Source organism: Rhinoderma darwinii, chromosome 1 (genome assembly GCF_050947455.1).
Source record: "Rhinoderma darwinii isolate aRhiDar2 chromosome 1, aRhiDar2.hap1, whole genome shotgun sequence".
NCBI lineage: Eukaryota > Metazoa > Chordata > Amphibia > Anura > Rhinodermatidae > Rhinoderma > Rhinoderma darwinii.
Window position 1 is genome coordinate 222,173,724 of NC_134687.1, and position 23,614 is coordinate 222,197,337.

General features: G+C 41.3%; 2 protein-coding genes across 5 annotated transcripts in view; one reads left to right on the forward strand and one right to left on the reverse strand.

The window, feature by feature from the left end:
- IDUA (alpha-L-iduronidase) overlaps positions 1-23,614 on the reverse strand; it is a 172,343-nt gene that overhangs the window by 129,331 nt on the left and 19,398 nt on the right. The gene's annotated exons all lie outside the window — the stretch shown is intronic.
- On the forward strand, positions 1,802-11,888 carry SLC26A1 (solute carrier family 26 member 1). Its single transcript, XM_075849858.1, has 2 exons — positions 1,802-2,449; positions 10,371-11,888. Exons 1-2 carry the CDS (start codon positions 1,829-1,831, stop codon positions 11,886-11,888), a joined length of 2,139 nt encoding a protein of 712 aa, XP_075705973.1. The 5' UTR covers positions 1,802-1,828.

Genomic DNA, 23,614 nt, shown 5'->3' on the forward strand with positions numbered 1-23,614 from the left:
TTTTAAACATGTTTTTTTTTTCTATGGGTGGTTCTTGACCAGTCACGAAAAAAAAAAAGAAAAAGGGTCATGCCATATCTTGTTACCGCCTCTGAACCTCCATTGAAATCAATTGGAGACAGAAAACAAAATGTGCCGCTCGTTTTAAGCCTTTTTTGGCGTGGTTTTTGCATTTGCTTTGTTAAAAAAAACACTTACAAAAACATTAAAAAAGACGCCTAAAATAAACAAATGCTAAATGTGTCCATTTATGGACAAGACGTCATTGGCTTCTCCTGGAGTGGAATCCCGTCACAGCGTCTGCAACGCTGTGGACGGGGATTCCGCTACAGCTGTTTCCCCTGATATCACTGTCCATATATAGACAGAGACATCAAGGCGCGGAATCCCCGGCCACACGGGGATTCCGCTCCTTCAGGGAGCTACAGTTGTGCTAGTAGAAAGCAGAGCAGGGAGATACCTCCCTGCTCTGCTATTGTGCCATGGCTACCGCTGTAGAAGCCACAGCAGCTGCTAGCGGCGCCACCACCCTCTTGGCCAGTGTCGCCGCTAGCAGCCGCTATGGCTGCTACAGCGGTAGCGACGGCACTAAGTGAAGAAGCGCCCGGGCGGAAAGGCGACTGCTGAGTTGCCGGGCCCGGGTGCTTCTGAAACAAGCAGGGGAAGGAAGCCAGTGCAGCGCCCTCCCTTCCACCTGCTGGAGTGATGCGCCCTGTGCGAAGGCACAGCTCGCACACCCTTAAGGCTGGCCCTGGCAACAGCTATTGCAACTCCATTGTCAGGAACTTACCAAAGATAAGGATGTGTATGATGAGGCTTTGATCTTTTGGGTCTCTACTTTTCAATGCATTTCAGACTTTTAAGACTCTGATCACATCATGCTTGTCCAGTCCGCTTAGCATGTACGTCGGGGGAGCTCAAACACGCTAAACATGTCAATAGGGCGCCATTATCCAGATGAAGGCCAAAAAATTTGTCCTTTTGGCCTCCTTGGGCTCGAATATGTCGGTATACCTTATTTTTGAAGGATAAAATAGCATAGTATTTCATCCCTCCAGATACCGCAACAAAGGTATAACATGCGATATAAAAAATTTTTTTAACACGGAAGTCTATGAATGACGTACGCCAAGTATTTAATCGCTCCAGATACCGCAACAAACGTACAACGTGTGGCATACGTTTTTTTTTTAACACTGAAGTCTATGGATGACGTATGCCACTTTATGGCATACGTCTCAGGCATCCGCTTTTCAGATGTGACATTGGCTTTCCAATAGCCTTTCATTTGTCACCCAAGAATTATAATGGTATCTCATTCAGATACGTCATGGACCCTGACCCCAGTTCACGACGTATCTGTTTAACAGTAGACTAATGTGACAGATGGCACTATTAGGCATCTATCTTTTCTACTCTGTATATGTTAAACGTAGGAAAAAAAACGTGAAGTGAACATAGCCTTAGGGACAATTATATAGTTTAAGGACACTGCACTAGATCTCTGTAAACTGTAAACTGTAGGCTGACTGTAAACACTACATTTTGATGGGATCTCTCAACGATCTGCATATACGAGGTTTATTCCCTTCTACCTGTTGAAATAAACATGCACATTTTGATAAGATAGTGGCGTTGGGAGGGGTAGCTGTCGGCCAGACAAGTTTGTACAGCTACTAGGTTATGCTATGTTGTTACTATGGCATTGCAGAAAAAGGAAACATAAATCGGAGATTTCTTCCATAAATCCCTGAGAAATGTTATGTGCTGAATTTTGACATCTCTATCATTTTTGCTTTTAGTGTTCAATGATACAAGGTAAACGAAAATGAAAAGCGAGACTGAAGAAAACCAACTAGAGGACCAACCAACATGCAACCATATACATCTGGAAAGAAAAGCTAATAACCGTGTAAAGATATTGAAGTCTCTGAAAACAAAATTAAGAAAAAATTGTACTTGTACTACCAGAAAAGCCAAGAAGACCATCACAAGTTTTTTTCCTGTAATTCGATGGCTTCCAAAATACAATTTCAAGGAAAATACATGGGGAGATATAATGTCAGGTTTAATTATAGGCATTATATTGGTGCCTCAAGCTATTGCTTATTCCCTCTTAGCAGGTCTGAAGCCCATTTACAGCTTGTACACTTCCTTCTTTGCCAACATAATTTATTTCATAATGGGGACCTCTCGACATGTGTCTGTGGGCATTTTTAGCTTGATCAGCCTGATGGTTGGTCAGGTTGTAGATAGAGAAGTACAGCTGGCAGGTTTTGAACTGGATGAAGAGGTTTTTAAGAATATAAAAGATGGGAATGCAACGGATTTCATCATGAACATAACAACAGTCAACATTACCTTTGGCTCGTTGAACATTGAATGTGGAAAGGAATGCTACGCTATCAGTATTGCAGCAGCCCTGACATTTATGGCTGGAATATACCAGGTAAGATTTACTAATGCTCCAAAAAAATACAAAAAAACTTCCTAGGCGCTTTTGGCTCCTACACTGAAAATATTAAGAGCCAAAATAATATTGTTACAATAATAAATAATTACCTGTCGTTGATCCTCTTAGCTATGATAACTACCATAATACTACCCCCTATGGACAAGAATATTGCTACCATAATATGGCCCCTTATGACAAGGAAACATGATAGCTACTATAATAATGGCCCCATCGCAAGGGGGTAGTATCAAAGTAGCTGTCTCTTTGTCTATGGGGGACATTATTATATTAGATTTATTCTGGTCTATAGGGGCAGTATGGTGTGAATAAAATACAAAATGCTCTACTACTGCCTGGAACAGCAGCCGGGGCTTATAATCAGCAATAATCAGTATCTGCTCCACGACAATAAACATTTCCTTGCGCGGCTTAACAAAACGCCTCTTGTTGTTCCTCTCGTGGGCAGCGGCGGGCTTTCCTATTCGCAATGTCATCAGACGCAGGTCTAACAGACGTACTATTTTTCAGCTCTCTATTGACAAGAATATAACTACTGTACTACTACTCCCTATGTACAAGAATATAACTACTATAATACTGCCTTCTATAGACAAGAATATAACTACTATAATACTCCCTCCTAAATACAAGAATAGAACTACTATAATACTGCTCCTATATACAAGAATATAACTACTATAATACTGCCTCCTATATACAAGAATATAACTACTATAATACTGCCTTCCATATACATGAATAACTACTATAATACTTCCTCCTAGATACAATAGAACTACTATAATACTGCTCCCTATATACAAGAATATAACAACTATAATACTGCCTTATATATACAAGAATATAACTACTATAATACTTCCTCCTATATACAAGAATATAACTACTATAATACTTCCTCCTATGTACAAGAATAGAACTACTACAATACTGCCTCCTATATACAAGAATAGAACTACTAAAATACTGCCCCTATGTACAAGAATATATACTGCCTCCTATATACAAGAATATAACTACTATAATACTGCCCCTATGTACAAGAATATAACTACTACAATACTGCCTCCTATATACAAGAATATAACTACTATAATACTGCCTTCTATATACAAGAATATAACTACTATAATACTGCTCCCTATATACAAGCATATAACTACTATAATACTGCCTTCTATATACAAGAATATAACTACTATACTACTGCTCCCTATATGCAAGAATATAACTACTATAATACTGCCCCCTATATACCAGAATATAACTACTATAATACTGCCTTCTATATACAAGAATATAACTACTATAATACTTCCTCCTATATACAAGAATATAACTACTATAATACTGCCTTCTATATACAAGAATATAACTACTATAATACTGCCCCCTATATACAAGAATATAACTACTATAATACTGCCTTCTATATACAAGAATATAACTACTATAATACTGCTCCCTATATACAAGCATATAACTACTATAATACTGTCTTCTATATACAAGAATATAACTACTATAATACTGCCTTCTATATACAAGAATATAACTACTATAATACTGCTCCCTATATACAAGAATATAACTACTATAATACTGCTCCCTATATACAAGAATATAACTACTATAATACTGCCTCCTATATACAAGAATATAACTACTATAATACTGCTCCCTATATACAAGAATATAACTACTATAATACTGCCTTCTATATACAAGAATATAACTACTATAATACTTCCTCCTATATACAAGAATATAACTACTATAATACTGCCTTCTATATACAAGAATATAACTACTATAATACTGCCCCTATATACAAGAATATAACTACTATAATACTGCCTTCTATATACAAGAATATAACTACTATAATACTTCCTCCTATATACAAGAATATAACTACTATAATACTGCCTTCTATATACAAGAATATAACTACTATAAGGGCATGACCACACATGGCGGAATTCCTCCGCAACTGTCCGCATCAATGCCGCACCTAATCCGGGTTGCGGATTACGGCTGCGGATCTGCACAAAATGTGCAGAAAATTGATGCGGACTGGCCGCTGCGGACTGCAGGAAAAGTGCTTCCCTTCTCCCTATTCAGTGCAGGATAGAGAGAAGGGACAGCACTTTCCCTAGTGAAAGTCAAAGAAATTCATACTTACCGCCCGTTGTCTTGGTGACGCGTCCCTCTTTCGGCATCCAGCCCGACCTCCCTGGATGACGCTCCAGTCCATGTGACCGCTGCAGCCTGTGCTTGGCCTGTGATTGGCTGCAGCCGTCACTTACACTGAAACGTCATCCTGGGAGGCCGGACTGGAGACAGACGCAGGGAGTTCTCGGTAAGTATGAACTTATATTTTTTTTTACAGATACATGTATATTGAGATCGGTAGTCACTGTCCCGGGTGCAGAAACAGTTACTGCCGATCGCGTAACTCTTTCAGCACCCTGGACAGTGACTATTTACAGACGTCTCCTAGCAACGCTCCCGTCATTACGGGAGCCCCATTGACTTCCTCAGTCTGGCTGTAGACCTAGAAATACATAGGTCCAGCCAGAATGAAGAAATGTCATGGTAGTAAAAACAATACGCTCCGCAGCACACATAAGATCTGCGGACTTCATTGCGGAATTTTGACTCTCCATTGAAGTCAATGGAGAAATTCCGCCATGAGTCCGCAACCAGTCCGCCACTGCTCCGCAACAGACAGAGCATGCTGCGGACACCAAATTCCGCTCCGCAGCCTATGCTCCGCAGCGGAATTGTACGCATCGTGTAAACGAACACTGCTAAATTAAAGTGAAAGTCAATGGAGAAACGGCTCCGCTGCGGATTAACGCTGCGGAGTGTCCGCAGCGGAATTTAAGTGAAATTCCGCCATGTGTGAACCCGCCCTAATACTTCCTCCTATATACAAGAATATAACTACTATAATACTGCCTTCTATATACAAGAATATAACTACTATAAGGGCGGATTCACACGAACGTGAATTGCGTCCGTGCAGGCCGTGTGGTTTTCACGCGGGACGCTTGGACCAATAGAAGTCTATAGGGCAGTGCAGACAGTCCGTGCTTTTTGCGCAGCGTTTGTCCGCTGCGTAAAAAGCGCGACACGTTCAATATCTCGGCGTATTTCGCGCATCACGCACCCATTGAAGTCAATGGGTGCGTGAAAACCACGCAGGTCGCACGGAAGCATTTCCGTGCGAACTGCCTGTTTCGCGCAACAGCTGTCAAAAGGATGAATGTAAACAGAAAAGCACCACGTGCTTTTCTGTTTACAAACATCCAAATGGCGTGTCATAATGATGGCGGCTGCGCGAAAAGCACGCAGCCGCGCATCATATAATGCTGCCTCACGGAGCAGGTAAGTGGCTTTTGCGCAGGCAAAACGCTGCGTGTTTTGCGTGCGCAAAAAGGCCACGTTCGTCTGAATCAGGCCTTATACTGCCTTCTATATACAAGAATATAACTACTATAATATAACTACTATAATACTGCCTTCTATATACAAGAATATAACTACTATAATACTGCCTCCTATATACAAGAATAGAACTACTATAATACTGTCCCCTATTTATTTTTTTTGCATGCAGAAAAAAATGCAGGATTTTGACCTGCCTGCAAACCCTTGCCACGATTTTCGCTGCTTTGTTTGCCAGTGGCTACTGAGTGCTTTGGCCAAAAAACGCAGCGAAAGACGCTTTCTGTACCTGATTTCAATGGGAGGTCAGAGGCACAACCGCGGCAAGAAAGGGCATGGCACTTCTTTTTACCGCGAGCAGTTAAAAACCGCCACCAAAATAACACCTCCGCCTCCCATTGAAATCAATGAGGCGGTTTTCGAGGAAAAAAAACAAAAAAACTCTGTGTGAACTGGGCCTAAAAGGTAGATATACTTCATGACAGTTTTATTAAGGTCTCACACACGACGTCAAATGCTGCAACGATCAATATTATAGCACTAAAGGGTAAAAACATGAAACACACATTAGTTATACTGTACAACTAAAACCTATTGATTGAAAAAAATGTATCAGAAGTACAACTAAGCCACAGCTCAGTGTCAACCCCATTAACCTATACAAAGCAACGTGACACTTTTTTTTTAATGGTATCTTCATGAAGATTAAATGCATTTGCCTATAGAAAATGAATACAATTCCACAAACTAGCTTGTATTCAGCATGATTAGCCGATAGAAGATCACGGACATAGAGCAAGACCTTATGAGTGCAGTTTATGATTTTTCTATTGTTGCACACTGTATAATAAAGAAACAAACAGTACAATATAAAACTTGTTAGGCAGGATGACACTGCTTTTTGGAGGGCATTTTGGAGTTTACGGAAACACATCTATGCACCAATTGGAGATTCTCATTGTAAATATTCATTTGGGAGTCCTGACTACTTTCTTATAAATTCGCTCTGCAAGCACAGACCTGGCTGGGTAGTGCCAAAACGAGCATGAGCAACTGGCTATGAAGTGGCAGTGGGCGTTATTTGTGTAAAATATAGTCATCACATGCACTTTCCCTGTGTACATGAGCAAAGTAACCCTTTAACATAGACAAAAGCACCTCTGACCCTAGAGTTCAAAAGGGGTTGTCTGAAAGTTTCAGAAATGAAACAGGCTGCAGGATTATTTAAAAAAAAAAACACATTACCCCCCATTTAAATCCTCTGCTGGTCCATGCACCAGTGGTCCCCGCTGGTATGCAGCCAATCAATGGCTTCATCAATCATGTGCCCTACGTGCTAAGATCACCTCTGAGCAGGGCCGATTCTACCTCTTCTGCTGCCTTGGGTAGGAAATTTAACAGGCGAGTAAGGTTTTTGTTTTATTTTCTAACATTTCCTCCAGCCTGTTTCATTTTTTAAACTCTCGAACAACCCCATTGTTTCACTCAAGCCTCGATACATACACACGCCTACACATCCCCTGCTGTCACATACATGTACATATATTCTACGACCTCATATACACCATGCCAATATTGCCTTTGCTTTCATATACAGCATGTACTAATACTGTACACCTATACAAAATTGGTATTGTCGCGACCGTAATATCACATTTATAGGGTCATTCATGTTTACTCTGTTATAAAATAAAAAACTGCTTTCTTTCACTTATTAGGGCCAGTTCACACAGAGTTTTTTGACACGTGTTTTGATGCGGAAACCGCGTCGGAAAATGCGCCATAAAACGGCTGAAAATGCCTCCCATTGATTTCAATGGGAGGCGGAGGCGTTTTTTTCCCGAGAGCGGAAAAAACGGCTCGCGGGAAAAAGGGACATGCTCTATCTTCGGGCGTTTACATCAATGGGAGGCAGAAGAGGCGTATTACGTGGCGTTTTTTGCCAGCGGCGCTCAATGGCTGCGGGCGAAAAACGCCATGAAAATCGGCGTGCAGGCAGACCAAAATCTGCCTCAAAATTCCAAACGAAATTTTGAGGCAGATTTTCCTCCTGCAAAAAACTCTGTGTGATCCCAGCCTTAATGTGAGGCACGAGGTATTATGAATTTTGAACCTCCATGTGCCTCACATTAATAGTAATTAACCCAATCATGTACCTCACACATTAACCCAATGTTGTCCATTATGACTGAGGAACATGATGGGGTTAATTACTATTAATGTGAGGCACATAGGAGTTCAAAACTCATCACGCCACGCGCCTCACATCAGAAAGTAGAAGAACTTTTTTTTATTATTATTATTATTATTATTATTATTATTGTTGGCAAAGTATCGTTTTGGTATAGAGTATCGCAATACTACACAAAGTATCGATATCGAAGTCCAAATTCTGGTATCGTGACAACCCTAACACACACACACACCAAAACAATGCACAGGTCCTTCCACTAATGGCACTGCTATTCGACAGCAGACTAGACGGTTTACTGTAGTTTATAGTCTCTGTCCCATTTAGTCTACAGCTTAAAGAAAACCTTTCCCCTCCCCATACATGTACAGCCGAGTGCAGCATGTAATGGGGAGGGCTGCACAAACCATGGGGCACTTTAAAAAATGTTCTACCTCCCCCCGTTATTTAGATATCGGTGCCGTTATATTTGGCGCCCGATATTTAAATAACCCCCTGAACAGTCAACGGGGCGTGTACTGGCAAGGGGATGTGTTACTATGGCTGTGACACTGTCCAATCAGATATGGACAGAGCCACAGCAAGAGCGAGGAGAGAGAGTGTTCGATTGCAGTCTTTTCACCCGAACTGGCAAGGAGGCATGTCACTGCTACGGACAGTGTAAGAGCTGGGGAGCGCTTACACTGTCCGTAGCAGAGACACGCCCTCTTGCCAGTTCGCTAGACAATACAAGAATAATCTCGCGCAAGAGCTGAAGAGATGAGAGCGCGCTTTCCTCTCCACAGCTCTTACACTGCCCATAGCAGTGACACGCCCCCTTGCCAGTTCGGCAGAAGACTAATCTTGAAAGCTGAAGAGTGCTGTAACACTGTCCTTATCTGATTGGACAGTGTCACAGCAATAGTAACACGCCCCCTTGCCAGTACACGCCCCCGTTGACTGTTCACAGGGTTATTTATTTATTGGGCACCAAATATAACAGCACCGATGTCTAAATAAAGGAGGGAGGTAGAATTTTTTTTTAAAGTGCCCCAGGGTTTGTTCAGCCCTCCCCATTACATGGTGCACTCAGCTGCACATGTATGGGGAGGTGAAAGGTTCTCTTTAAAGTTGGAAAGCAGGAAAAAAGGCAAGAAGTCTGAAATTCCCCCACTTGCTCTTTTCTATTTTCAGTAGATATTCTGTTAAATATCAATACAGCAAGAACTATCCTTACAGCAAAAAATATCTTCTTACAGCAAATTGTTTTAGAAGACAGGAAAACTAATATTTGCATTCCCTAACAAGAGAAATTCTAATAAATTCTATTAGCAGTGGCGTAACTACCGCTGTAGCAGCCATAGCGGCTGCTACGGGGCCTGCAGCATGAGGGGGCCCGTGCCACCCGGGCCGACACATAACATTATGTGCCAGACGGCACGGGCCCCCTCATTCCCGATGGCTTTGCTAGCACCGGGTAGCGGGGGCCCCCTGGGCGACTGCCACATTTAATTGTATCTGCGACGCAGATGAACACTGTTGCAGAGCTAGCTCCCTGCTCTGCTGTTTACACGGCTACAGGCCACGTTAGGCCTGCACCCCATAAAGTGCAGGGACAGGAACCCTGCGCAGGCCTACAAGATCATTCTGTCGGCCTTTGCAAGGGTTACGTCTCAGGGTGCTGAGGAGGCTGTGGAACAGCTCCGATCGTCGTGGAAATGGGGCTAGGTGAGAATAACTTTTTTTTATTTGTTTGGGTGGCACTATGTACAAGGGGGGGCTGTGTGGCACGATCTACAATAGGGTTTGTGTTTGGCACGATCTACAAAGGGGGGGCTGTGTGGCACTATCTACAGGGATGTGTTCCGATGCTTTAAGTTTCAGGTCAGTTTTTTTTAATAACTATTATGACTATGAAAGAACATAATTAAGTGATAACAAAGGTTATAATATCAGTGCTTAACTGTTTGTTACAATTTTCTTAACCCTGTAACTAAAAGGTTAATAAAAGTACACTGGTGGACTAGCTGTATTTTTACATTGCACGCAGAACTAATAAATGTTCATTGTTGGGAGTGCGGGGATGTGGGGGTAGGGAGTGTTGGTTGTGGGGGGGGGGGCAAGTCAGATGTTTGCTATGGGCCCAGTCTTTCCTAGTTACTCCCTTTGCTATTAGGTTACCAACAATTTTTAAAAGCATCCGAGTAACAAATTAAAAAAAGCAAAAAGAATTTGTACTGTCACTTCTAATATTTGTTTGTCCCTCCACAGATTCTAATGGCAATATTTCGTCTGGGATTTTTGTCTATATATTTATCAGAGCCCATGTTGGATGGATTTGCTACTGGTGCTTCATTGACAATTTTAACAGCCCAAGTAAAATATCTTCTGGGAATTAAGATCCCCCGGAGCCCAGGTATAGGAATGCTGGTCACAACTTGGATTAATATATTTAGAAATATTCATACTACAAATTTTTGTGATGTGGTAACAAGTGTAATATGTATCGCTGTGTTAGTTGCTGCCAAAGAACTTGGAGATCGCTACAAAGACAAGATTAAGATCCCTCTTCCAACAGAACTGGTTGTGATTGTAGTGGCTACTCTTGTATCACACTACTTCAACCTAAATGAAGTATATAACTCCAGTGTCTCTGGTGTAATCCCAACAGGGTTCATACCACCAAAAGTGCCCGATTTTGGCCTCATGGGTAAAATTGCTGTGGATGCTATTCCTCTTGCGGTTGTCAGTTTTGCATTCACCATTTCTTTGTCAGAAATGTTTGCCAAGAAGTATGCATACACTGTGGAGGCCAACCAGGAGATGTTTGCCATTGGATTCTGCAATATTATTCCATCATTTTTTCATTGTTTTGCCACCAGTGCTGCACTAGCCAAGAGTCTAGTAAAAACCTCAACAGGGTGCAAGACACAGGTTTCCAGTGTTGTAAGTGCGATTGTGGTACTGTTGGTTCTACTCTTCTTTGCACCATTATTTTACTCCCTACAAAAATGTGTCTTGGCCTGTATAATAATTGTGAGTTTACGAGGGGCTCTCAGGAAATTTAAAGACTTGCCAGCTCAATGGCGTCTGAACAAAATAGATGCAGTCGTCTGGAGTATCACTGTGTGTTCTTCTGCATTGATCAGTACAGAAATGGGCCTCATGGTAGGAGTAATATTTTCCATGCTGTGCCTTATTGTGCGCACTCAGATACCTCACACGGCCATGCTTAGTCACATACAGGACACTGTCTTTTATGAGGATGGTGACCGATATGAAAACCTTCTCCCCATTCCCAAAATCAAGATATTTCGTTTTGAGTCTCCCCTTTACTATGCAAACAAAGACTTTTTTCTTCAGTCTCTGTACAAAAAGGTAGGTATGGATCCAACCCTTGAAATAATCAGACGGAAAAAAATGGAGAAAAAACTAAAGAAGCAGAGAGGAAAAAAACAAGACTTGAAAAACATGGATAACAACGATATACAAATAGAGCTAGTAAGTAAGAAAAGTGACTTGCAAACTATTATTCTGGATTGCTCTTCCATAGCATTTCTAGACACATCTGGCATCAACACGCTTAAGGGATTATTAAAAGATTACAAAGGGGTACAAATCGGTATTCTCTTGGCTTGTTGCAATACGTCAGTCATTGATGCCCTCTGCAGAGGAGGTTTCTTTGGAAAACAAGACAAGGATATGCATAAGATGATCTTTTATAACATACATGATGCTGTTCAATTTGTAAGAGAAAAAGATTTGGCCAAAACAGACTCTACTGTATAGCGGTTCATGAAATGGCGATCATTCCACACTATTTAGCCAAGGCCAAATTCAACGTGAATTCAGTAAAACAGGACATTTCAAGCGCTTTTATCTAGATAAAATGTGTTAGACATTACAATGATTTCTATTTTCACACGTCTTAAAAACTATAAAATTGTTACAAAGTTGAAATGATACTGCACTGAACATTGATATATTTTTTAAAAATAAATTGGTTTATGTTGTATTTCTAAATTTTATTTACCCTTATTTCATTTTTTTATTAAAAGAAACATGTAAATATACCATCCTGATAGTGTCAACACTTAGGTGAGGTGGGAACATATCCATTCTAGGCATACTACAGAATCTCACATCCTGGATTAAAAACGAAAAACAAAACATATAAGTGCTGCACATCTCAATAAAGAAGAAAACTGAATGTTATTCATTGAAAATATAATGGGAGCTGGGAGCAGTTTGGTGAAGGGGAAAAGGAAAAACAGTCTTGAAGTAGAATTAGGGTATGTGCACACACACTAATTACGTCCGTAATTGACGGACGTATTTCGGCCGCAAGTACCGGACCGAACACAGTGCAGGGAGCCGGGCTCCTAGCATCATAGTTATGTACGATGCTAGGAGTCCCTGCCTCGCTGCAGGACAACTGTCCCGTACTGAAAACATGATTACAGTACGGGACAGTTGTCCTGCAGCGAGGCAGGGACTCCTAGCATCGTACATAAGTATGATGGTAGGAGCCCGGCTCCCTGCACTGTGTTCGGTCCGGGACTTGCGGCCGAAATACGTCCGTCAATTACGGACGTAATTAGTGTGTGTGCACATACCCTTATGGTCACCAACAGAGCAAAATCTCAAAGACAGGGGGAATCTATGCGGCAAATGGCAATAAATGAAAGTTAAAAAGGTATGGTCATCTCTGACCTCTGTTCGACTAGCCAACTCGCCTGTACAGGGGTCACGGGACTCCCTTTCTCCAGGTGGGGGTATTACCTTTTTTGCCATATACCATAAATGTCTGAGATGGGAATACACCTTTAAAGAATCTCTAAACAATGGCATCACTATAGAAGATCTCCAACTGCAGGTTCAGTATCTTAGAGGGAATAAGAGGAAATAAAAAGCATTTAAAAGTATAGTTAAACTAAAGTCACAAATATTTGGAGGTCGATCACATTGCGGATAAGCAGGATCCATTCTCTGCTTTCAACTTCGATGAGAGATCAGTAGGGGTAAAATGAAGTAAATTCTGAAGTTCTGATGGATCAGCAGTTTACTGGTATAGCAGTAGTGAGGCAATAATCAAAATCATTGTGTCCTAATATTGCTAAGCTAAATACCCCCTACTCAAATAAACGACATCAAAGTACCTCCAAAGCTATGATCATACACTTTACTGCACCTTTAATAAAGCACAACATGAGGACTGTGTGAGTACCCCCTAGAGACATGGCATGCAACCCCTGGGGTACACATGCCAAAGGTTGAGAACCGAGGATCTAAATCTCCTTCAGAATATTAGAAAGTTCAAAATAGCTGAGTGAGTCTTATAATTTGCATTAAAGCAGAACGGGAAGTCTTATATAGAAGGCTCTGTTCACATCAGCGTTGGGGTCCCGTTCTGACGTTCTGTCAGAGATTTCCCTCTCCATCACCACTGATTTCAATAGTGACGGAGCCGGCGCCCGTGGTTTCCGTTTGTCTCTTTTGTGCACCGGATCTGTCGTTTTGAAATAGCGTAGTCGACTACGGTATGGATTCCATCAAACCCCTGCACAACGGAGACAAACCGAAACCATTGGTACCGGATCCGTCACCATTGAAATCAATGGTGATGGAAACGGTAACCTATGGTTTCCATTTGTGTCTGTCAGAGCTCCGTTCTGACGGAAAGCTCAGACGGAACGGAGCCCTAGCGCAGATGTGAATGCAGCCTTATTTGTGTCATCGTTTCTATTTAACCCTTTAAGGACGCATCCTGTTTTGGCCTTAAAGAGGCTCTGTCACCACATTATAAGTGGCCTATATTGTACATGATGTGATCGGCGCTGTAATGTAGATCACAGCAGTGTTATGACCTATATTAGCTTTATGCTAATGAGTTTCTCAATGTACAACTGGGCGTGTTTTACTATATGACCAAGTGGGCATTGGAGAGAAGTGTATGACGCTGACCAATCAGCGTCACACTCCTCTCCATTTATTTACACTGCAGATAGCGATATAAACACACTATAACGCTACTCATGTGTCATGACAATGAATATACATTACCTCCAGCCAGGACGTGACGTGTATTCATTCTCCTGACCACTTCTGTAGCGCCTCTGTGAGTTACAGAATAGCAGGCGTAGTCTCGCGAGATTACGCTGTAAACGGTCATTCACAGCGAGATCTCGCTGTGCTGTAAATCACAGAGACGCTACAGAAGTGGTCAGGATTCTGAATACACCTCACGTCCTGGCTGGAGGTAATGTATATTCATCGTCATGACACATGAGTAGCGTTATAGTGTGTTTATGTGGCTGCACATAGCGATATAGCTATATCGCTATCTGCAGTGTAAATGAATGGAGAGAAGTGTATGACGCGGATTGGTCACTGATTGGTCAGCGTCATACACTCCTCTGTACAACGCCCACTTAGCCAAAAAGTAAAACACGCCCAGTTGTTCATTAAGAAATTCATTAGCATAAAGCTAATATAGGTCATAACTCTGTAAAAAATGATAATTTTTCTAAATAAAAAGCACTGTTGTAATCTACATTACAGTGCAGATCACATCATGTACAATATAGGTCACTTATAATGTGGTGACAGAGCCTCTTTAAACCCTTGAGGACACAGCCTGTTTTGGCCTTGTGGATGCAGGTGATTTTTTCAAATCTGACATGTGTCACTTTATGTGGTAATAACGCTGGAATGCTTTTACCTATCCAAGTGATTCTGAGATTGTTTTCTCGTGACATATTGTACTTTACGTCTGTGAAAAAATTTGGTCGATAAATTCAATATTTATTTGTGAAAAACACCAAAATGTAGAGAAAATTTGCAAAAAATTGCATTTTTATAAATTTGAATGTATCTGCTTGCAAAACAGATATTAATACCATACACAATAGTTACTAGATAACATTTCCCATATGTCTACTTTATGTTTGCATCGTTTTTTGAACGTCCTTTTATTTTCTAGGACGTTACAAGGCTTAGAACTTTAGCAGTAATTTCTCACATTTTCAAGAAATTTCCAAAACCTATTTTTTCATGGACCAGTTCATTTCTGAAGTGGCTTTGAGGGCCTTCTATATTAGAAACTCACCATAAATCACCCCATTTTAAAAACATTACCCCTCAAAGTATTCAAAACCGCATTAAGAAACTTTCTTAACCCTTTAGGCGTTTCACAGGAATTAAAGCAAAGTAGAGGTGTAATTTACAAATGTAATATTTTTTGCAGAAATTCATTTGTAATAGAAAAATTTCTGTAACACAGAAGGTTTTACCATAGAAACACAACTCAATATTTATTGCCCAGAGTCTGCAGTATTTAGAAATATCCCACATGTGGCCCTAGTGCGCTACTGGACTGAAACACAGGCCTCAGAAGCAAAGGAGCACCTAGTGGATTTTGAAGCCTCCTTTTTATTACAATATATTTTAGGCTTCATGTCAGGTTTGAAGAGGTCTTGTGGTACCTAAACAGTGGAGACCCCCAAAATGTGACCCCATTTTGGAAACTACACCCCTCAAGGAATTTATCTAGTTGTATAGTGAGCATTTTAACCCCACAGGTCTTTTGCTGAATTTATTGGAATTAGTCTGTGAAAATGAAAATCTACATTTCTTCTGAAGAAACATAGACATTTTTAATTTTTGCAAGGAATAAAGGAGAAAAAGCACCCCAACATTTGTCAAAAAAATTATCCTGATTACGGCAATACCCCATATGTGGTCATAAACTTATTTTTGAACAGAAGGGAAGGAGCGCCATTTGGCTTTTGGAGCTCAAATTTTGCTATAATGGTTTTCGGTGCCATGTCGCATTTGCAACGCCCTGGAGGGACCAAAACAGCGGAAACCCCCCAAAAGTGACCCCATTCACTATCAGAATCCAAGAGAGCAAATGCCTCTTCAGCAATATATAACTTGCGTGCCATTTTTTTACGTATTTTTTTTAAACTTATTTTTTGTAACTATTTTAATAAAAGTAACAAAGAAAAAGTCCACTAATGAATAAATTTATAAACGACCCTAACAATTAATATCTAGAATTAATAGAACTGTAAAATATAGGAATAAATTATTTTATCTAAATGTGTGTGTATATGCATATATTACGTATACATATATAATCAATTGAATCTTTACAACTAATCAATTGTTGAACGACTAATAATTAATAACTTTATGAATGACCCTATCAATTATTTGATATATGGAATTAATAAAATTTATAATTTATATGAATGTTTGCATATATATATATAAAAACGTGTGCATCTATACAACATTATAGATATATATGTAATTAATTAAATCACAGCTAAATTATGACAACCCTAATAAATAATAAATTTATGAACAACCCTAACAATGAATCAATGTATTTAGAATTTACAGACGTGTAAAATATATGAAGAGATTTATATAAGATTATATGTGTATACGTATATATTACATGTACGTATATATCTATATGATGTTATAGATATATAATATCCCTAATTATTAATTTTTAGTATTAAAAAATGTCAAATATATGTCTATATATAAAATATATTGTGTGCGTGTTTGTGTGTGTGTGTGTGTGTGTGTGTGTGTGTGTAATACATATTTATATACTTTGTGTGTGTGTGTATATATATATATATATATATATATATATAACTACATACACACACACACATAGATATGTGTGTGTGTATATGTATGTGTATATATACACACACACACACACACAATATAAAAATGTATATATCTATATGATTTTATAGATATATATACACACATTATAAACCCTGATTGATTATTAATTAACTAATTAATTGCCCTAATCTGAGTACTATCTAAACTATCTACCTAACAGACTACCTAAACTATAACTAGCTGCCTACACTAAACTATCTATGTGGAGGTGGTTTTTGTGTGTTTTTCACAGTTGGTGTGTCTTTGTACGAGACACACAGCAGCTGCTTCTTCTCTCTCACTGTCTAAGAACGATCTGACAGGGAGGGAGGAGAAACATTGTAACGAACAGCACGAAAGTTTGTTGCTGCAACAAACTTTGCTGTGAACACCATGATAGCTTTATCATGGTGATCAAGTCATCGGGACAGACACCAATCCGGTCCTGATGTCTTCTCCCAGCACGAAGTCTGCTAGTAGCAGCGTGTGCTGAGAGATTCAGGGCACAGGGAGAGCGCTGTGCACTCTGTTCTGACACCACGTAGATTAACGGGCTGCAGGACAAAAGCCCAGCACTGCAGCCCGTTAATCTACGTGGGCTGGTCATGAAGGGGTTAAGGACACGGCCATTTTTTTCAAATCTGACGTGTCACTTTATGTGGTAATAACTTTAGAATGCTTTTCTGTATCCTAGTGATTCTGAGATTGTTTTCTTGTGACACAATGTACTTTATGTTAGTAGTACAATTTGGTCGATCTATTCAGTAATTATTTGTGAAAAACACCAAAATTCAGAGAAAATTTGCAAAAAGTAGCATTTTTCTAAATTTAAATGTATTTGCTTGTAAGACAGAAAGTAATACTACACAAAACAGTTGCTAGTTAACAGTTCCCATATGTCTACTTTATGTTGGAATAGTTTTTTAAAAGTCCTTTTATTTTTCTAGGACGTTACAGGGCTTCTAACTATAGCAGCAATTTCTCACATTTTCAAGAAAATTTCAAAAGGTTATTTTTTCAGAGACCAGTTCAGTTCTGAAGTGGGTTTGAGGGCCTTATATATTAGAAAGTCCCCATAAATCACCCCATTTTAAAAGCTAGACCCCTCAAAGTATTCAGAACAGCATTCAGAAAGTTTCTTAACCCTTTAGGCGTTTCACAGGAATTAAAGTAAAGATGAAATTTACAATTTAAATTATTTTTTTGCCAAAATTCATTGGTAATACACTTTTTTCTTTAACACAGAAAGTTTTACCAGAGAAATGCAACTCAATATTTATTGCCCAGATTCTGCAGTTTTAGAAATATCCCACATGTGGTCCTAGTGTGTTAATGGACTGAAGCACAGGCCTCAGAAGCAAAGGAGCACCTAGAGGATTTTGGGGCCTCCCTTTTTTTTTAGAATATATTTTAGGAACCATGTCAGGTTTGAAGAGGCCTTGTGGTACCACAACAATGGAAACCCCCCAAAAGTGACCCCATTTTGGAAACTACACCCCTCAAGAAATGTATCTAGAGGTATAGTTAGCATTTTGACCACACAGTTATCTTTACTAAACTTATTGGAATTAGTCGGTAAAAACGAAAACCTACTTTTTTCAGAAAAAAACGTACAAATTTTACAAGGAATAATTGAGAAAAAGCACCCCAACATTTGTAAAGCATCTTCTCACGATTACGGCAATGCCCCATATGTGGTAACAAACTGCTGTTTGGACCAACGGCAGGGCTCACAATGGAAGGAGCCAGTGGCGTAGCTATAGGGGTCGCAGCGGTCACAATTGCGACCGGGCCCCTAAGTCAGGGGGGCCCTCAGACCCCCCTCGCCACGCTTAGACTGACCGCATAATTACTTTAAACTTACATAAACTCCTTCCTTACACAGCGCATGTGCAGCAGCGTGTGCATCTAGAATCCTCCCGTCTCCTCTCCTCTTGTGCTCTGAGGCACTGGATTGGATGAGACACTCGCTGACGCAGGCAGAGTAAGCAAGGAGCTGATTCTGCATTATCACAGCTTATTTCCACCAACACCTACGTGAGTACAGGACAGGCCTCTTTCATGCACTGACATTGTTTTTTTTCCTTTCATTTTCTTTACATAACGTTTGCTGTTTCTCGCTGTACATTCTATCCAACAATTATCTCCTTTTTCTGTCACTCACTCGTTTATAAGGGACAGAGCGGGAGAATTCAGCTGTGAGAGCAGTGCAGACAGGACACTGATAACAGTTACTGAGGGTCATAATTCACCACAGGACAGCTCCAGCCAAGTTATGGGGAAGACACCGATAAGGGGGCTAGAGGTTACTATGCAGTGGCGGATTAAGAAGACCATGGGCCCTGGGCTGTTACCCAAACTTGGGCCCCCCTTCTCCACCGCCACTCTGCCGTGCCGTAACTATTGCTAACACTACCTTTTTGCACAAGCATTAACAAATGGGTGTTACGATTCCCCTTTCACAGGGATGTGTCCCTACATACTGACAGTATCACACTGTGCAGGGACACAGCGCCAACCCCCCATGTAGACAGCGCCACACACACACCCCCCTGTAGATAAAGCCACACACACACACCCCTGTAGAGAGCGTCACACAGTCCCCTATAGAGCCACACAGCACTCCCCCCCTTGTATATAGTGCCACACAGCGCTCCCCCCCCTTTGTATATAGTGCTACACAGCGTCGCTGCAGCCCTGGGATGACATTTTATCACATATGACTGCTGCAGCCTGTGATTGGCCTGTGATTGGCTGCAGCGGTCACATGGGGTGAAACGTCATCCCAGGAGGCAGGCCTGGACGAAGAAACAGAATTCTGGGCAAGTATAAGATTTTTATTTTTTCTAAATTGCGTTACATAATATCTGTTATTTGTTGCGGGTTTTACCTCCCCATTGAGTTAAATGCAGCGTTTACGCAAATACAATTGACATGCTGCGGAATAAAAAAAACGCACCGCAGGTCAATTTCTGAGCTTTTTATTTCCCGCTTATCATTTACGCGGCGTGTGATGAGAATTGTTCACATCTAATCTACTCTGCTGCTACTGTATTAGGGCTTGTCCACACTTAACGGAATTGCTGCGTATTTTCCGCCCGGAAAATACGCAGAATACAGTAGCAGCAAAGTGAGTGAGATTTACCAAATCTCATCCTGACGCTGCGTAAAATTTCCGACCAGACATTTTGTCCTGCGGTGCGTATTTCTCGTACTGCAGCATGTCAATTCCTGCTGCGGAAAGTGACTGAATTGCTGCGTTTTTTCAGAGGAGATTTCACCATCTCCCAACATTGAGAAAAACGAAGCAAAATACGCACCACTTACTGCAGTAAAAACCACAGGAAATGGTGCTTTTTTTCTTTAGTGGAATTTCTGCTAGTTTCTGCGGAATTGCTGCTGAAATATATATACAGTGAAGGAAATAAGTATTTGATCCCTTGCTGATTTTGTAAGTTTGCCCACTGTCAAAGACATGAACAGTCTAGAATTTTTAGGCTAGGTTAATTTTACCAGTGAGAGATAGATTATATTAAAAAAAAATAAAAAAATCACATTGTCAAAATTATATATATTTATTTGCATTGTGCACAGAGAAATAAGTATTTGATCCCTTTGGCAAACAAGACTTAATACTTGGTGGCAAAACCCTTGTTGGCAAGCACAGCAGTCAGACGTTTTTTGTAGTTGATGATGAGGTTTGCACACATGTTAGATGGAATTTTGGCCCACTCCTCTTTGCAGATCATCTGTAAATCATTAAGATGTCGAGGCTGTCGCTTGGCAACTCGGATCTTCAGCTCCCTCCATAAGTTTTCGATGGGATTAAGGTCTGGAGACTGGCTAGGCCACTCCATGACCTTAATGTGCTTCTTTTTGAGCCACTCCTTTGTTGCCTTGGCTGTATGTTTCGGGTCATTGTCGTGCTGGAAGACTCAGCCACGAGCCATTTTTAATGTCCTGGTGGAGGGAAGGAGGTTGTCACTCAGGATTTGACGGTACATGGCTCCATCCATTCTCCCATTGATGCGGTGAAGTAGTCCTGTGCCCTTAGCAGAGAAACACCCCCAAAACATAATGTTTCCACCTCCATGCTTGACAGTGGGGATGGTGTTCTTTGGGTCATAGGCAGCATTTCTCTTCCTCCAAACACGGCGAGTTGAGTTAATGTCAAGGAGCTAAATTTTAGTCTCATCTGACCACAGCACCTTCTCCCAATCACTCTCAGAATCATCCAGATGTTCATTTGCCAACTTCAGATGGGCCTGTACATGTGCCTTCTTGAGCAGGAGGACCTTGCGGGCACTGCAGGATTTTAATCCATTACGGCGTAATGTGTTACCGATGGTTTTCTTGGTGACTGTGGTCCCAGCTGCCTTGAGATCATTAACAAGTTGCCCCCGTGTAGTTTTCGGCTGAGCTCTCACCTTCCTCAGGATCAAGGATACCCCACAAGGTGAGATTTTGCATGGAGTCCCAGATCGATGTCGATTGACAGTCATTTTGTATGTCTTCCATTTTCTTACTATTGCACCAACAGTTGTCTCCTACTCACCCAGCGTCTTACTTATGGTTTTGTAGCCCATTCCAGCCTTGTGCAGGTCTATGATCTTGTCCCTGACATCCTTAGAAAGCTCTTTGGTCTTGCCTATGTTGTAGAGGTTAGAGTCAGACTGATTAATTGAGTCTGTGGACAGGAGTCTTTTATACAGGTGACCATTTAAGACAGCTGTCTTTAATGCAGGCACCAAGTTGATTTGGAGCGTGTAACTGGTCTGGAGGAGGCTGAACTCTTAATGGTTGGTAGGGGATCAAATACTTATTTCTCTGTGCACAATGCAAATAAATATATATAATTTTGACTATGTGATTTTCTGTTGTTTTTTTTATATAATCTATCTCTCACTGGTAAAATTAACCTAGCCTAAAAATTCTAGACTGTTCATGTCTTTGACAGTGGGCAAACTTACAAAATCAGCAAGGGATCAAATACTTATTTCCTTCACTGTATATACATACACACACTATACATATGTATGTATATATACACTCTATCTCTATCACAAACACACAAAGTACACAAAGTACGCACAGTATGCACAAAGTACGCACAGTATGCACAAAGTACGCACATTATGCACAAAGTACGCACAGTATGCACAAAGTACGCACATTATGCACAAAGTACGCACATTATGCACAAAGTACGCACATTATGCACAAAGTACGCACAAAGTACGCACAGTATGCACAAAGTATGCACATTATGCACAAAGTTCGCACATTATGCACAAAGTAGGCACATTATGCACAAAGTAGGCACATTATACACAAAGTAGGCACATTATACACAAAGTACACACGAGTATGCACATTATACATATAAAGTACACCTTGTAAACACACATGAATATGCACATTAAAACACATTGTAAACACACACATGCACTTACCTTTTATGTAGGATATTAGTGAGTCTTCACTACAGCTCTTCTTCTGCTCACAGCCCGACACAGAGCCCGCCGACAGTCTCCCCTCCCCCATGTCCCGACAGCTAGCAGCAGGAGAGATGTTTAGAGCACGGAAGGGGGGCTGGAGGGGGAGCTTCTAAAGCAGCACAGACCACGGCTGCTAAGTAGGAGCGAAGCTCCCCTCGCCTCATGCCAGGTGCGGTCCTGGCACCGGGGCTCCCTCCGGTGCTAGCGTCGCCACTGAGCATGAGGGGGTTCGGGCGGTCATGGGCCCCCTGGGAGCCTTGGGCCCCGGGCAGCCGCTCTAACCGCCCTAATGATAATCCGCCACTGTTACTATGGGTCATGATTGCAGGGGTGCAGTGAGGAGGATCTAGAGGTTCGGGACCCCTGTTCTCACAATCGGTGGGGCCCCCAGCGATCAGAAAATGATCACCTATCCTGTGGAAAGGATAATTCCTGTGAAGTGATAATTTATTATTCTGGGAAAACTTGTGGTGGGGGCAATATTACTTTGTATGCCACAAAAGGGGGCACTAGTACGGTCTGAGGAACAAAGGGGGCACTATTACTGTGTGGGGAACAAATACAGCCACTATTACTGTATAGGGGCACTGAGAGTGCCATTGGGGGTAGCAGCATAATGCGCAGTTTGTGTGCAGAGACAAGTCGTGGCTGGAAGAAGTCATCATGGGGGTCTGGATGTGAATACAGAAGAAAAGGGAAAGCGGACGACTACAATAGGAGCAGACGTCACCTGTGAGTCACTGGATATAACTGTAGTGTTTTCACTTTTCACTGTGTAGAATGGGTATATGACCATTATTTGGTGAATACATTATTTAGGTATACTATCATACATTGAGCTGCACCGCTCTACCTTAGCCTGCCTTGTTATAAAAGTATACTTTTGTATATTTTGTTTTGAGGGGGGCAAAACATATGAGTTGGGACTTGTGCCCCTGATCTTTTAATACTCTAACTGTAATGGCAGGGGGTAGGGAGACGGACAAGTGAGCCCTAATCTACCCGCCACTCTGTCCCTGCCTACTTGCAACGACCCGCCCTAGGCGACGGGGTACAACTGGGCGGCGGTCCCTGCGCTCAGTAAGTGCACGACAAACACGACAAACATACAAAGGAACACAAGAAAGGAACCAGAGTGGTGAACGAGCCGAGTCAAGCCAGGAGTGTGCGAGGTACAAAACGAAAAGCAGAAGAGTAGTCGGTAAGCCAGGGTCTGTATGGAGCAGGATCAAAAATAGCAGGAGCTGTAGCTGGGCCAGGAAACCACAAGGAAAGAATCACAAGCACCGAGGGACAGGAAGTGCAGGCTTAAATAGACCGAGG